We start from the raw sequence: 13,676 nt of genomic DNA on the forward strand, positions 1-13,676 counted from the left end.
GGAAAGCCATTAAGACTGTAGTATGTGGAAAGCCATTAAGACTGTAGTATGTGGAAAGCCATTAAGACTGTAGTATGTGGAAAGCCATTCAGACTGTAATATGTGGAAAGCCATTAAGACTGTAGTATGTGGAAAGCCATTCAGACTGTAATATGTGGAAAGCCATTAAGACTGTAGTATGTGGAAAGCCATTCAGACTGTAATATGTGGAAAGCCATTCAGACTGTAATATGTGGAAAGCCATTAAGACTGTAGTATGTGGAAAGCCATTAAGACTGTAGTATGTGGAAATCCATTCAGACTGTAATATGTGGAAAGCCATTCAGACTGTAATATGTGGAAATCCATTCAGACTGTAATATGTGGAAATCCATTCAGACTGTAATATGTGGAAATCCATTCAGACTGTAATATGTGGAAATCCATTCAGACTGTAATATGTGGAAATCCATTCAGACTGTAATATGTGGAAAGCCATTCAGACTGTAATATGTGGAAATCCATTCAGACTGTAATATGTGGAAATCCATTCAGACTGTAATATGTGGAAATCCATTCAGACTGTAATATGTGGAAATCCATTCAGACTGTAATATGTGGAAAGCCATTAAGACTGTAGTATGTGGAAAGCCATTCAGACTGTAGTATGTGGAAAGCCATTCAGACTGTAGTATGTGGAAAGCCATTAAGACTGTAGTATGTGGAAAGCCATTCAGACTGTAGTATGTGGAAAGCCATTAAGACTGTAGTATGTGGAAAGCCATTAAGACTGTAGAATGTGCATGCATACATACGGGTGTTGGTGCGTTAACGTGTGTGTTCTCTTGTCCATCCCATAGGGTGCTGTTGGTATCTCTGGTGCTCCTGGTTTCCCAGGATCCCGTGGCCCTGCTGGACCTCCCGGAGCTGGTGGTGGCCCCGGCCCCAAGGGTAACCATGTGAGTACCACTGTAACGTCACTATTTAGTAAATTAATCAAATAGCATTTAGTGAATAAGTTTGCAGTACTAGTCCATTTTGTGATGTGCTTTGGCTGTTTTGATCAAGCAGTGGTGGTGAGCATTGCTTTGTAAATTGATACTACACAGAAATCAATAGAACACAGTCATTTAATGCATATCTATGGATGTATAAAAACAATTAAATGTTTGTAGCACTACACTCTAGTTTGTGATGTGTAATATGGACCAGGAATTAGTGGTGAGTGTTACCTGATGTGCAGTGGAGGCTGCTGAGGGGAGGACGGCTCATAATAATGGCTGGAATGGAGCGAATGGAATGGCATCAAACACATGGAAACCATGTTTGATGTATTTGATACCATTCCACCTATTCCTCTCCAGCCATTACCATGAGCCCTTCCTCCCCAATTAAGGTGCCACCAACCTCCAGTGCTGATGTGATTTGTTTGTTTTCCCTACAGGGTGAGCAAGGAGCCCAAGGCTCCAAGGGAGAGCCCGGTGTAAAGGGAGAGCCTGTAAGTTGGACCGCCATTATATATAACCTATGGAAATATTTATTTAACAAGCAGCTGACCATGTCTCAAAACATTTAGTGCTGATTTCCGGGACACAGATTAAGCAAGAAGCCCAGTTGAGGACCAAAAAGCATGTTCACTGGAGAATCTCCAATGACATAGGTTTTTTGTCCAGGATTATGCTTAATCTGTGTCTGGGAAACCGGACCACAAGTCTCTAACCCAGGGATAGACACCTGTTTCTTCTGAAGGTATTGTTAGAGGGTTGTCTTTACTACAGGTCTAATGTCTGACCCCGCCATCCTTTCCTCCTCTTTATCAAACCAGGGTTCCTCTGGTCCTGGCGGCCCCCCCGGCCCATCTGGGGAGGAGGGAAAGAGAGGTGCCCGTGGTGAGCCTGGTGGAGCTGGTGGTGCTGGACCCCCTGGGGAGCGTGTACGTTACCCCCCCCCCCTCTCCCGCGACCCCTTCTTCCATGTCAGATACCCCTTCTCTGATGTGCCCCTACTCATAAGAACTATGTCCCTACACAGACAGATTAGTTTTAAAGTTGTGTTTTGTTATCTCCATATGATTCCAGTAAATGACCATATAGATTTTGGAATCAGAAAAAGCAACAACCAACCATCAGAGCCTCAGTCACCAGTCTTTACTAGACCATGTGCATCTTATACCTTTCATTCCCAGGGGACACTGATTGTCAGTCAAGCCTTGACTTTGTGAAATGGTGTGACTGTGCCATGGTCCACTGTGTAATACAGTGTGTCGGTCCTGTTTCTTCCAACAGGGTATGCCTGGTATGCGTGGTTTCCCCGGCTCTGATGGAGCTGCCGGTGGCAAGGTGAGTCAATTGTCAAAATATAATAATAGTAATAATAATAATAATAATGACAGTAATAGTAATAGTTGAACAGTAAACTATAAAGTCCATGTGAAGAAACATGACGTCTGGTGTTAAATTCAGCCAATAAGCAAAAACATCCTTATCCTTGAAGCTAGGAAACAACAACAATCCGGCACACAGCCTTTGTTTTGGTAAAAAGCTGAGGGATGGGCCTGGAGAAATATAACCACTTTCCAATTCATAGACATGGATGCATGGGCTGACTATCCATGATATTAGATCATAGTTTTAACAATGTTTTGAGGCTATACAGTGTTTGTTTACATTTACATTGTTTACAAACATTGGAATATTTTGCGTTCTGTTGAACTAAGCGCATGAGGCAAGTTATATTCAAGTTATATTCTTCAAGAATCAATGGGTATATATCATTCATTTCTAAATCCAAAAATGGATGTAACAGCTGCAGATTGTAGCTTTAAATATGCTCACTGAATGTGTCTTGGTGGCTTACCCTCACAGAGCACTATTTAATCTCTAAGCCCTGAAGCTGACCATAATGCTTGCCTATCAAAACTTGACACAGACATCACCAATTAACCTTCCCATGTGATAGGGTGGCCCTGGTGAGCGTGGAGCCAATGGACCAATGGGAGCCCAAGGTGCCACTGGTGAGGCTGGTCGCCCCGGGGAGCCTGGCATGCCTGGATCCAAGGTGAGTGTCACCTGTTCACATCTCTCTCTCTCTCTCTCTCTCTCTCTCTCTCTTTCTCTCTCTCTGTCTCTCTCTCTCTCTCTCTCTCTCTCTCTCTTTCTCTCGCTCTCTCTCTCTTTCTCTCGCTCTCTCTCTCTCTCTCTCTTTCTCTCTCGCTTTCACTCTCTCTCTCTTTCTCTCTCTCTCTCTGTCTTTCTCTCGCTCTCTCTCTCTTTCTCTTGCTCACTCTCTCTCTCTCTTTCTCTCACTCTCTCTTTCTCTCACTATCTCTTTCTTACTCTCTTGCTGTTTCTAGTTTTTGATTATTATTTGTGTTCATTATCATTTAGCTGCACCCGCTATAACACCCGCTATAACACCCGCTATAACACCCGCTATAACACCCGCTATAACACCTAACACCCGCTATAACACCCGCTATAACACCCGCTATAACACCCGCTATAACACCCACTATAACACCCGCTATAACACCCGCTATAACACCCGCTATAACACCCGCTATAACACCCGCTATAACACCCACTATAACACCCGCTATAACACCCGCTATAACACCCGCTATAACACCCGCTATAACACCCGCTATAACACCCGCTATAACACCCGCTATAACACCCGCTATAACACCCGCTATAACACCCGCTATAACACCCGCTATAACACCCGCTATAACACCCACTATAACACCCGCTATAACACCCGCTATAACACCCACTATAACACCCGCTATAACACCCGCTATAACACCCGCTATAACACCCGCTATAACACCCGCTATAACACCCGCTATAACACCCGCTATAACACCCGCTATAACACCCGCTATAACACCCGCTATAACACCCACTATAACACCCGCTATAACACCCGCTATAACACCCACTATAACATCTGCTATAACACCTGCTATAACACCCGCTATAACACCCGCTATAACACCCGCTATAACACCCGCTATAACACCCGCTATAACACCCGCTATAACACCCACTATAACACCCGCTATAACACCCGCTATAACACCCGCTATAACACCCGCTATAACACCCGCTATAACATTTTCTAAAATGTGTACGTGACCAATAAACTATGGTTTGGTTTGATCTAATGTGTGCTCTTCTCTCCCTGCTTGCTGTAGGGTATGACTGGTAGCCCTGGCAGCCCTGGCCCCGATGGGAAAGTTGGCCCTGCTGTAAGTACTACTGATCTATTCACCACAAACTCAATGCATACCGAATTACTATATTATTACTATGTATATAATAAACTATATTGGCAAGAGGACATTATCGAGAGGATTTAACATGTTTTGACCTCCATGTTCCTTGGTCTAAAGTAGAAAGTAGAACAATAATTGTGTTGGTTCAGTCAGGAGAGCACCATACCCTTTGATAGCCTGTGTGATCCTCCTCTCATGTAGGGTATCACTGGAAACGATGGTCGTTCCGGACCCCCAGGCTCCTCTGGATCCAGAGGTCAGCCTGGAGTTATGGGATTCCCTGGGCCCAAAGGACCTGCTGTGAGTAAACAAACAAAGCATTCATTTCATTCCTAAATGGTGGCTACAAATGTATTATTTTCACCACTCCACAAGTCAGTCTAGTTCATATACTGAACACATTTAAATGTAGGGGTGGTGTATTCAGTGTGTTTCTTACTGAGTAGAATATGAATGTACAGTAAGAGTAATCATCGTCTGTCTCTTCCGTACAGGGTGACAGCGGCAAGCCCGGTGAGAGAGGAGAAGCCGGAGCTGTTGGGGGTGTTGTAAGTGAAGCTATACTAAAACCTGAAGCAGATAGGATCAATCATTCAAACTGTAACATACTGTATGCTGTATCAACATTGGTTGACTTGTCCACGTTAAATCAACATATCTCAAGTCTGTGTCAATAGATCAGTGTGTGTGTTTTTGGATTTGTAATAGATGGCATCTTCTTGTTTCTAGGGTGCCCCTGGCAAAGATGGTGACTCTGGTGCTCCCGGACCACAAGGCCCTGCTGTAAGTTTAGACACCTCTCCTTCTTAGAATGAATGGCACATTTAGCCACACACATCTTCAGTACATTGACACATTCTGTACAGTCCCTTTTAATGAAACAGTGAAACACATACTGTATGATTTCATTCATGAGCCACCCAAACACCGTTGTGTTCCAGGGAGGTCAAGGAGAGAAAGGAGAGGGCGGCCCCGCTGGTCCTAACGGATTCCAGGTAGATTACCAGCCACAATTCTTACCTCTGCTATCATTACTTGTCTAGATATTCACATTGTAACCAATAATGTTACATGTTGACCTGAAATCTCAACCACACCTCTCCCATCATCCCTATAGGGTCTGCCTGGAACTCAGGGAGCTACTGGTGAGCCTGGCAAGGCTGGTGATCAGGTAAGTGGTGCCCTCCCATCACAGAGATTAGGTATAGGTTCTAGATAGGTTCTAGATGTAATGCTATGCCCTCCATGACATGTTGAATTGAATTGATGAACAATTAGACCCCTGTAAGTTCCGAATGCAGTTGTTGAAGTGTAATCAGACATTATCTAGCAATACATTTAATTATGTGGCAAATGTTGCTGTAAAAAGGGCTATAAATATATTTGATTGATTGGTTGGTTGTCTACATTATCTAGCAAATGTTGCTGTAAAAAGGGCTATAAATATATTTGATTGATTGATTGATTGATTGGTTGGTTGGTTGGTTGATTGCTCCCCTCCTCTGTTGCTCCACAGGGTGTGCCTGGTGAGGTTGGAGGTCCCGGCCCCAGTGGATCCAGAGTAAGTACAGCATCACAGCAGATGGATCTGAACCCCCGGATCTGTCTCTAAGCTGCCTGCTTCAGTAGCTGTTGCATTACAGACATGATGTTCACAGATCTTCTCCTCTTCCCCTCCTCCTCTCCTCCACTCCTCTCCCCTCTTCTCCTCCTCTTCTCCTCCTCTCCCCCCTCTTCTCCTCCTCCTCTCCTCCTCTCCTTCCCACTTCTCCTCCTCATCTCCTCCCCTCTTCTCCTCCTTGTCTCCTCCCCTCTTCTCCTCCTCCTCCTCCTCTCCTTCCCTCATCTCCTCCCCTCATCTCCTTCCCCCTTCTCCTCCTCCTCTCCTCCTCTCCTTCCCACTTCTCCTCATCTCCTTCCCTCTTCTCCTCATTATCTCCTCCCCTCTTCTCCTCCTCCTCTCCTCCCATCTTCTCCTTCTCCTCTCCTCCCCTTTTTTTCTATGTCCTAAGGGTGACAGAGGTTTCCCAGGTGAGCGTGGTGGCATCGGCTCTGTCGGCCCCTCTGGACCCCGTGGACCTAATGGTTCTCCTGGTAACGATGGTGCTAGGGTAAGAGAACACTGGAGAACACAGATACAAGTTGGTCCTTATGTTGATTCTAGGACTGAGAATTACATTAGGCCCTATACAACCATATCATTTGTCCTTTTCTTATTTATTTTTGCACCGCAACAAATATTTTTGTACATATATTATTTTGGCACAGAGCAAAGGAGGTTTAATGTGTGTGTCTCTCTGTCTACCATCTCTGTTCCTTTTTGTAAATGTATTATTTTGGTACAATGCGATAGGAGGTTTAATGTGTGTCTGTCTACCATCTCTATTAGTTTAATGTTTCTCTGTCTACCATCTCTGTCCAGGGTGAGACTGGAGTTGCTGGTGCCCCTGGCGGTATGGGAGCCCCAGGTCTGCAAGGAATGCCCGGAGAGCGTGGCTCAGGTGGCAACTCCGGTGCCAAGGGAGAACGAGGTGATGGTGGCCCCAAGGGAGCCGACGGTGGCCCAGGAAAAGACGGCATGCGTGGTATGACTGGACCCATCGGACCCCCTGGACCCACTGGTGCTCATGGAGAGAAGGTAAGAGCAAAAAGCTGTTTGGATTTAAACAGTTTGATTACACAGTAAACGGTAAAATATCATGTGTTGAAACAACTACTGTGTAGCTACATGCTTGATGTATAGGATTGTTTTGGTAAATCTTCATTCAAATATGAGATAGTTCTCCCCTCCTCTTTCTCCTCTCCCTGTTCTCCCTCCTCTCTCCTCTCCCCTCCTCTCTCTCCTCTCTCTCCTTCCCCTCCTCTCTCTCCTCTCCCCTCCTCTCCCTCCTCTTTTTCTCTCTGTGTTAGGGTGAGGGTGGTCTTGGCGGCCCCCCTGGTCCCGCTGGAGGTCGCGGTTCCCCTGTGAGTAACTTCCAATGACATACTACATGTTCACCTGCTTATGACAGCGGTGTAATGCATATATTGATGGCCCGCCATTTCTCTTCATCACACTGAACAAAGCACATTGATGGCCCGCCATTTCTCTTCATCACACTGAACAAAGCAAATTGATGGCCCGCCATTTCTCTTCCTCACACTGAACAAAGCACATTGATGGCCCGCCATTTCTCTTCATCACACTGAACAAGGCACATTGATGGCCCGCCATTTCTCTTCATCACACTGAACAAAGCACATTGATGGCCCGCCATTTCTCTTCATCACACTGAACAAAGCACATTGATGGCCCGCCATTTCTCTTCATCACACTGAACAAAGCACATTGATGGTCCGCCATTTCTCTTCATCACACTGAACAAAGCACATTCTGCTTGTTTATGTATCAGTTTTTCATTCCCAACCTCTGACCCTATGTGTTTTCTACCCATAATCCTCCAGGGTGAGCGCGGTGAGCATGGTGCCCCTGGACCTGCTGGATTCGCTGGACCCCCTGTGAGTAACATCATCACCCAGCCTGGTCCAGTCCAGACCACTCTGAAGCTGGTCACAGTTCTATTTCCAGGTGGAATCCTATAACCCAGCCCTGACCAGTCCTCTCTTCTTCTCCCTCCTTGCTTCAGGGTGCTGATGGTCAGCCTGGCAACAAGGGAGAGACTGGTAACAACGGCCCCAAAGGTGATGCTGGTGCTCCTGGGCCCGGTGGACCGCTTGGTGCTCCTGGACCTCAGGTATGGATGTCTGAGGCTGTCCTATCAGCTTTAACTCCTGAACCGACAGATTTGTTAGAACTACAAGCTATAATCTCAAATCTCCAAGAAAGAAAGAAATATACAGTTTGCTTTTTGCTGTTTGTTCCTGAATCAACCAATTCAGGAATAGTTTGCAGACATATAGCACAAGTTACTTTTGGCTAACAGGCCACCCTTATATATCCTTATTGTACTGTAATCCAGTGACCGGTTGAAATTGTCTCTCACCATTAGAAGGTGTTGAGGACTGACTTGGTGACGTGACCATCAGTGTTCAGGACATGTATATATTGCCATGTGTCCTTTATAGATGTTTTATGGCCTAACTGCTGTTTGTGTCCTCAGGGTCCTGCTGGTAATGCTGGTACTAAAGGAACTCGTGGTGCCGCTGGGCCCCCTGTAAGAACTCTAAACTCTAATCATTCATAACAGCACTAGTTTTCATTTATTTTAACTGAAGAAAAATGTAAAGTATGTTTTTTAAGAAAGCTGTTCTGTATTCCTCTGTGTGTGTGTGTGTGTCCGTGTGTGTGTGTGTGTGTGTGTGTGTGTGTGTGTGTGTGTGTGTGTGTGTGTGTGTGTGCGTGCGTGCGTGCATGTGTGCGTGCGTGTGTGTGTGTGTGTAGGGTGCTTCTGGTATGCCTGGTCCTGGTGGAAGAGTTGGCCCTCCTGGTGGAAGTGTAAGGTCACCTTTGTAGCACTTCATCTATCACCAATCTATCATTCATCCACACTGAAACATATCAAGTTAGAATTCCTTAACTCACATACTGTAATTGTTAAAAGATTTGCTCTAAACAAACTACCCTCATCTCCTAAATGTTTTCAGGGAGCCCCCGGACCCCCAGGCCCCCCCGGCCCCTCTGGTAAAGAGGGACAGAGGGGTGGACGTGGTGAAACTGGTCACGCTGGTCGCCCCGGTGAGGCTGGAGCCGCCGGACCCCCAGGACCCTCAGGACAATCTGGAGCCAAGGGTAATGATGGCCCAATGGTAAGTACAGAGCAATAAACATATAAACATATAAACATATAAGCAAAAACAGTAATAAACAAATAAACAACAACAATACACATATAAACAACAATCATAAACAAATTAACAACAACAATAAACAAATAAACAACAACAACAGCAATAAACAAAGTAGTAAACAGAGCAACACATCAAGGATGAAGTGCTGAAGGATGAAGTGCTGAAGGATGAAGTGCTGAAGGATGAAGGGATGAAGGATGAAGTGCTGAAGGATGAAGGGATGAAGGATGAAGTGCTGAAGGATGAAGTGCTGAAGGATGAAGTGCTGAAGGATGAAGTGCTGAAGGATGAAGGGATGAAGGATGAAGTGCTGAAGGATGAAGTGCTGAAGGATGAAGTGCTGAAGGATGAAGGGATGAAGGATGAAGTGCTGAAGGATGAAGTGCTGAAGGATGAAGTGCTGAAGGATGAAGTGCTGAAGGATGAAGGGATGAAGGATGAAGTGCTGAAGGATGAAGTGCTGAAGGATGAAGTGCTGAAGGATGAAGTGCTGAAGGATGAAGGGATGAAGGATGAAGTGCTGAAGGATGAAGGGATGAAGGACTGTTATATTATAATTATATTATTATATGTTTATATGTTTCTCAGCATTACGAAACAAATATGAAAAAAGACAGATAATTTAAAGAACTAGATGGAATGTTTAACAAAATAATACAAATGAAATAATACAAATATATAAAATAATACATCCAAATATGTAATGCTACATAAACGTTATGCATGTAGTGAAGTTTAAACCATGGTGATGAATCCCTTTATATAGGCTTGTTCGGGTTCTCCGTGCTGCATTGAAGAATATGTCATCTTTGCCTCGATCTGTTCTCTTTCTCCAGGGAGCCCCAGGAACCCCCGGACCCGGAGGTATTGCTGGACAGCGTGGTATTGTGGGAGGCCCAGGAGGAAGGGGAGCCAGTGGTAGCCCAGGAGTTCCAGGACAAGCTGTGAGTGTTCCAATCAACAGCACCCCCACCCTACTCAACATATGACTATTTAAGGGCATCAAGTAGCTATGTAAGAGCGGCAGGTAGCCTAGCGGTTAAGAATGTTGGGCCAGTAACCGAAAGGTCACTTGATGTTGATGTGTCCTTTTTTAAATTAAAATTGTATATAACTATGCAAGTCAGTTAAAAACAAATTCTTATTTACAATGACGGCCTACCCCCCCGGCCAAACCCTCCCCTAACCCGGACGATGCTGGGCCAATTGTGCGCCTCCCCATGGGACTCCCGATCATGGCCGGTTGTGGCACAGCCTGGGAACGAACCAGGGTCTGTAGTGACGCCTCTCGGACTGTAATACAGTGCCTTAGACCGCTGCACCACTCAGGGGACCAAAAGCAAGGCACTTCAAGCTAATTGCTCCTGTAAGACGCTCTGGATAAGAGTGTCTGCCAAATGACTAAACATGTATTTAACTTTTAACTTCTATCAAAAGTGTTACCTCACAACTCAAATCAGCTTCATTATTTTTCACACAAAAAGCCCATCAGATCCTTCATTCTTAAGTTTTCTCAATGCTTTCTTTGTCTCTACTTCCAAATCTTAAGAGTCTTAACCCTTGAGCTGTCCATTGTCCTCTCTCAGGGGGAGCCTGGTAAGCAGGGACCTGGCGGCCCCGTCGGTGAGCGTGGATCCCCTGGCCCCATGGGACCACCTGGCCTGTCTGGTGCACCCGGTGAGGCTGGTCGTGAAGGTTCCACTGGTCACGATGGTGTTGCCGGTCGCGATGGACCTCCCGGTCCCAAGGTAAGCCTCTACTATCAAACCACGTCTTACTATTCCATGACACTGTTGTTATAAACAACATTGCTGCTGGATAATAGAACCAGCCTACTTGTCTTGAAATTACACACTCAGGGCTCTATTCATTCCGCATCGATGATGTTCAACGGAAATTTAAAGGCAATGTTCCCGCTGTAGCATTCACGGTATCAGCTCAAATCAGCTCAAATGGGAATTACTATATATTTCTATTGCGCATTCTGTAACACTTCAGCTTGACTTATTGAATAGAACCCTTACTGTTGGTTTATGTAGAGCTCTTTCGGGTGCTCTTTTCCAGAACTTTACAATGTAAGGAAGGAAACTCCAACACTTGTCCCCATTACTGGGGCTGTTACCCTCATGGCTCTTTGTTCCTGTGTGTGTGTTCATTGCAGGGTGACCGTGGTGAGAATGGTAATGCTGGTTCCCCTGGTGCTCCTGGACCTCCCGGTGCCCCCGGTCCATCTGGTGCTTCTGGCAAGACTGGTAGCCGTGGAGAGTCTGTAAGTACCTCTTCTCATCAATTTAGGGGTCAACTATAGTATCTCTGTCACTTTCAGGCCAAAGACGTTTGACGTTTTGGACATTTGTTGGACTAGCTTACAATGTTACCCTGAATTAACCCTGAGATTCATCAATGTTACCTTGACATACCCTGAGATTCATCAATGTCACCTTGATATACCCTGAGATTCATCAATGTTACCTTGACATACCCTGAGATTCATCGATGTTACCTTGACATACCCTGAGATTCATCAATGTTACCCTGACATACCCTGAGATTCATCAATGTCACCCTGACATACCCTGAGATTCATCAATGTTACCCTGAGATTCATCAATGTTACTTTGACATACCCTGAGATCCATCAATGTTACCCTGACATACCCTGAGATTCATCAATGTTACCCTGACATACCCTGAGATTCATCAATGTTACTCTGACATACCCTGAGATTCATCAATGTTACTCTGACATACCCTGATATTCATCAATGTTACCCTGACATACCCTGAGATACATCAATGTTACCCTGAGATTCATCAACGTTACCCTGACATACCCTAAGATATATAAACGTTACCCTGACATACCCTGAGATTCATCAATGTTACCCTGACTTACCCTGAGATACATCAATGTTACCCTGACATACCCAGACATACATCAATGTTACCCTGACATACCCTGAGTTATATTAACGTTACCCTGACATACCCTGAGATTCATCAATGTTACCCTGACATACCCTGAGATACATCAATGTTACCCTGACATACCCTGAGATACATCAATGTTACCCTGACATACCCTGAGATATATCAACGTTACCCTGACATACCCTGAGATATATATCAATGTTACCCTGACACAACGTTACCCTGAGTTCCATCAATGTACACACATAATTATCCTTGACTCTCTCTCTCTCTCTCTCTCTCTCTCTCTCTCTCTCTCTCTCTCTCTCTCTCTCTCTCTCTCAGGGTCCTGCTGGTCCTGCTGGCCCTAACGGTCCTGCTGGTGGTCGTGGGGGTCTTGTAAGTTTTCTGTCAGCATTTTGTCATCCTTTCTCCTCAACCTAATGTATTGTAAGGATGTCCACTGTCTTTGCTGAGTACATGTTTGACCTTTGACCTGTGTCTGTAGGGCCCTGCTGGTGCTCGTGGAGACAAGGGAGAGGCTGGTGAGGGTGGAGAGAGAGGCCACAAGGGACACAGAGGTTTGAGCGGCATGCCCGGACTTCCTGGACCTGCTGTGAGTATATCATACAACTCATGCTGTTACATTTAGCTTCTTCTCTTTACGATAATTTACTGCCCTTTTAAAACTTGTTTTTAGTGATTTGTGGCATTAAGGAATTATGCACATTGTGTCTGGGTTGAAGATCTGTTGTTCTCTTTGCTTTAACATATATAATGTGTGATTAATGTGATATAATGTGTGATTAATGTGATATAATGTGTGATTAATGTGATATAATGTGTGATTAATGTGATATAATGTGTGATTATTATGATATAATGTGTGAATAATGTGATGTATCTGGTTCCAGGGATCCCCTGGAGAGTCTGGGCCTGCTGGACTTAACGGGCCTTCTGGACCCCGAGTGAGTATGGCTCTGACTCCCAGTTCATCAATAGAACATGGTTGATAATGTAATATAAGTTACACATTGGCCCTGCCCTCCACAACACTTTTCAGTTGGATAACATTGTCCCTGCCCTCCACAACAGTCTTCAGTTGGATAACATTGGCCCTGCCCTCCACAACAGTCTTCAGTTGGATAACATTGGGCCTGCCCTCCACAACACTTTTCAGTTGGATAACATTGTCCCTGCCCTCCACAACAGTCTTCAGTTGGATAACATTGTCCCTGCCCTCCACAACAGTCTTCAGTTGGATAACATTGGCCCTGCCCTCCACAACACTTTTCAGTTGGATAACATTGTCCCTGCCCTCCACAACAGTCTTCAGTTGGATAACATTGTTCATAGAATGATCCTGTATGTGATGTTGTGTTCTTAACCTTAACAAGAAGATTCCTCACATCAGATTACGCAGGGATATCCTATCTAGTCATTTATTAGTGATGTTGTCGCTGGAATGGAAGGAATAGGACCTCTGATGAAGGCCATTGATGAAGGCTGAGAGGTCAAGTTGTTAATAGTTAAATAATGGTGAGTGAGAGCTGTGACTTCCCTGTTCAAGGTTTATGACTTCTAATGGAGTTTTTGTTGTGTGTCCTACAGGGACCCCATGGTTCTTCTGGCTCCACTGGTAAAGATGGCATGAACGGTCTGCCTGGACCCATCGGACCTCCCGGACCCCGTGGTCGCAATGGAGAGATGGGACCTGCTG

General features: G+C 45.1%; 1 protein-coding gene across 1 annotated transcript in view; it reads left to right on the forward strand.

Moving 5' to 3' along the window:
- Window positions 1-13,676, forward strand: part of LOC109879686 (collagen alpha-1(I) chain-like) — a 33,522-nt gene that overhangs the window by 16,025 nt on the left and 3,821 nt on the right. Inside the window, exons 19-45 of the mRNA XM_020471849.2 lie at window positions 840-938; window positions 1,424-1,477; window positions 1,805-1,912; window positions 2,265-2,318; window positions 2,938-3,036; window positions 4,178-4,231; window positions 4,460-4,558; window positions 4,753-4,806; window positions 4,988-5,041; window positions 5,200-5,253; window positions 5,376-5,429; window positions 5,775-5,819; window positions 6,271-6,369; window positions 6,681-6,896; window positions 7,169-7,222; window positions 7,703-7,756; window positions 7,885-7,992; window positions 8,359-8,412; window positions 8,640-8,693; window positions 8,843-9,004; window positions 9,883-9,990; window positions 10,633-10,794; window positions 11,208-11,315; window positions 12,302-12,355; window positions 12,465-12,572; window positions 12,871-12,924; window positions 13,568-13,675. Coding sequence (XP_020327438.1) covers window positions 840-938; window positions 1,424-1,477; window positions 1,805-1,912; window positions 2,265-2,318; window positions 2,938-3,036; window positions 4,178-4,231; window positions 4,460-4,558; window positions 4,753-4,806; window positions 4,988-5,041; window positions 5,200-5,253; window positions 5,376-5,429; window positions 5,775-5,819; window positions 6,271-6,369; window positions 6,681-6,896; window positions 7,169-7,222; window positions 7,703-7,756; window positions 7,885-7,992; window positions 8,359-8,412; window positions 8,640-8,693; window positions 8,843-9,004; window positions 9,883-9,990; window positions 10,633-10,794; window positions 11,208-11,315; window positions 12,302-12,355; window positions 12,465-12,572; window positions 12,871-12,924; window positions 13,568-13,675 — 2,331 coding nt within the window. The remainder of the gene's footprint in view (window positions 1-839; window positions 939-1,423; window positions 1,478-1,804; window positions 1,913-2,264; window positions 2,319-2,937; window positions 3,037-4,177; window positions 4,232-4,459; window positions 4,559-4,752; window positions 4,807-4,987; window positions 5,042-5,199; window positions 5,254-5,375; window positions 5,430-5,774; window positions 5,820-6,270; window positions 6,370-6,680; window positions 6,897-7,168; window positions 7,223-7,702; window positions 7,757-7,884; window positions 7,993-8,358; window positions 8,413-8,639; window positions 8,694-8,842; window positions 9,005-9,882; window positions 9,991-10,632; window positions 10,795-11,207; window positions 11,316-12,301; window positions 12,356-12,464; window positions 12,573-12,870; window positions 12,925-13,567; window position 13,676) is intronic.

This window comes from Oncorhynchus kisutch, linkage group LG11, assembly GCF_002021735.2.
Source record: "Oncorhynchus kisutch isolate 150728-3 linkage group LG11, Okis_V2, whole genome shotgun sequence".
NCBI classification, from domain to species: Eukaryota; Metazoa; Chordata; class Actinopteri; order Salmoniformes; family Salmonidae; genus Oncorhynchus; species Oncorhynchus kisutch.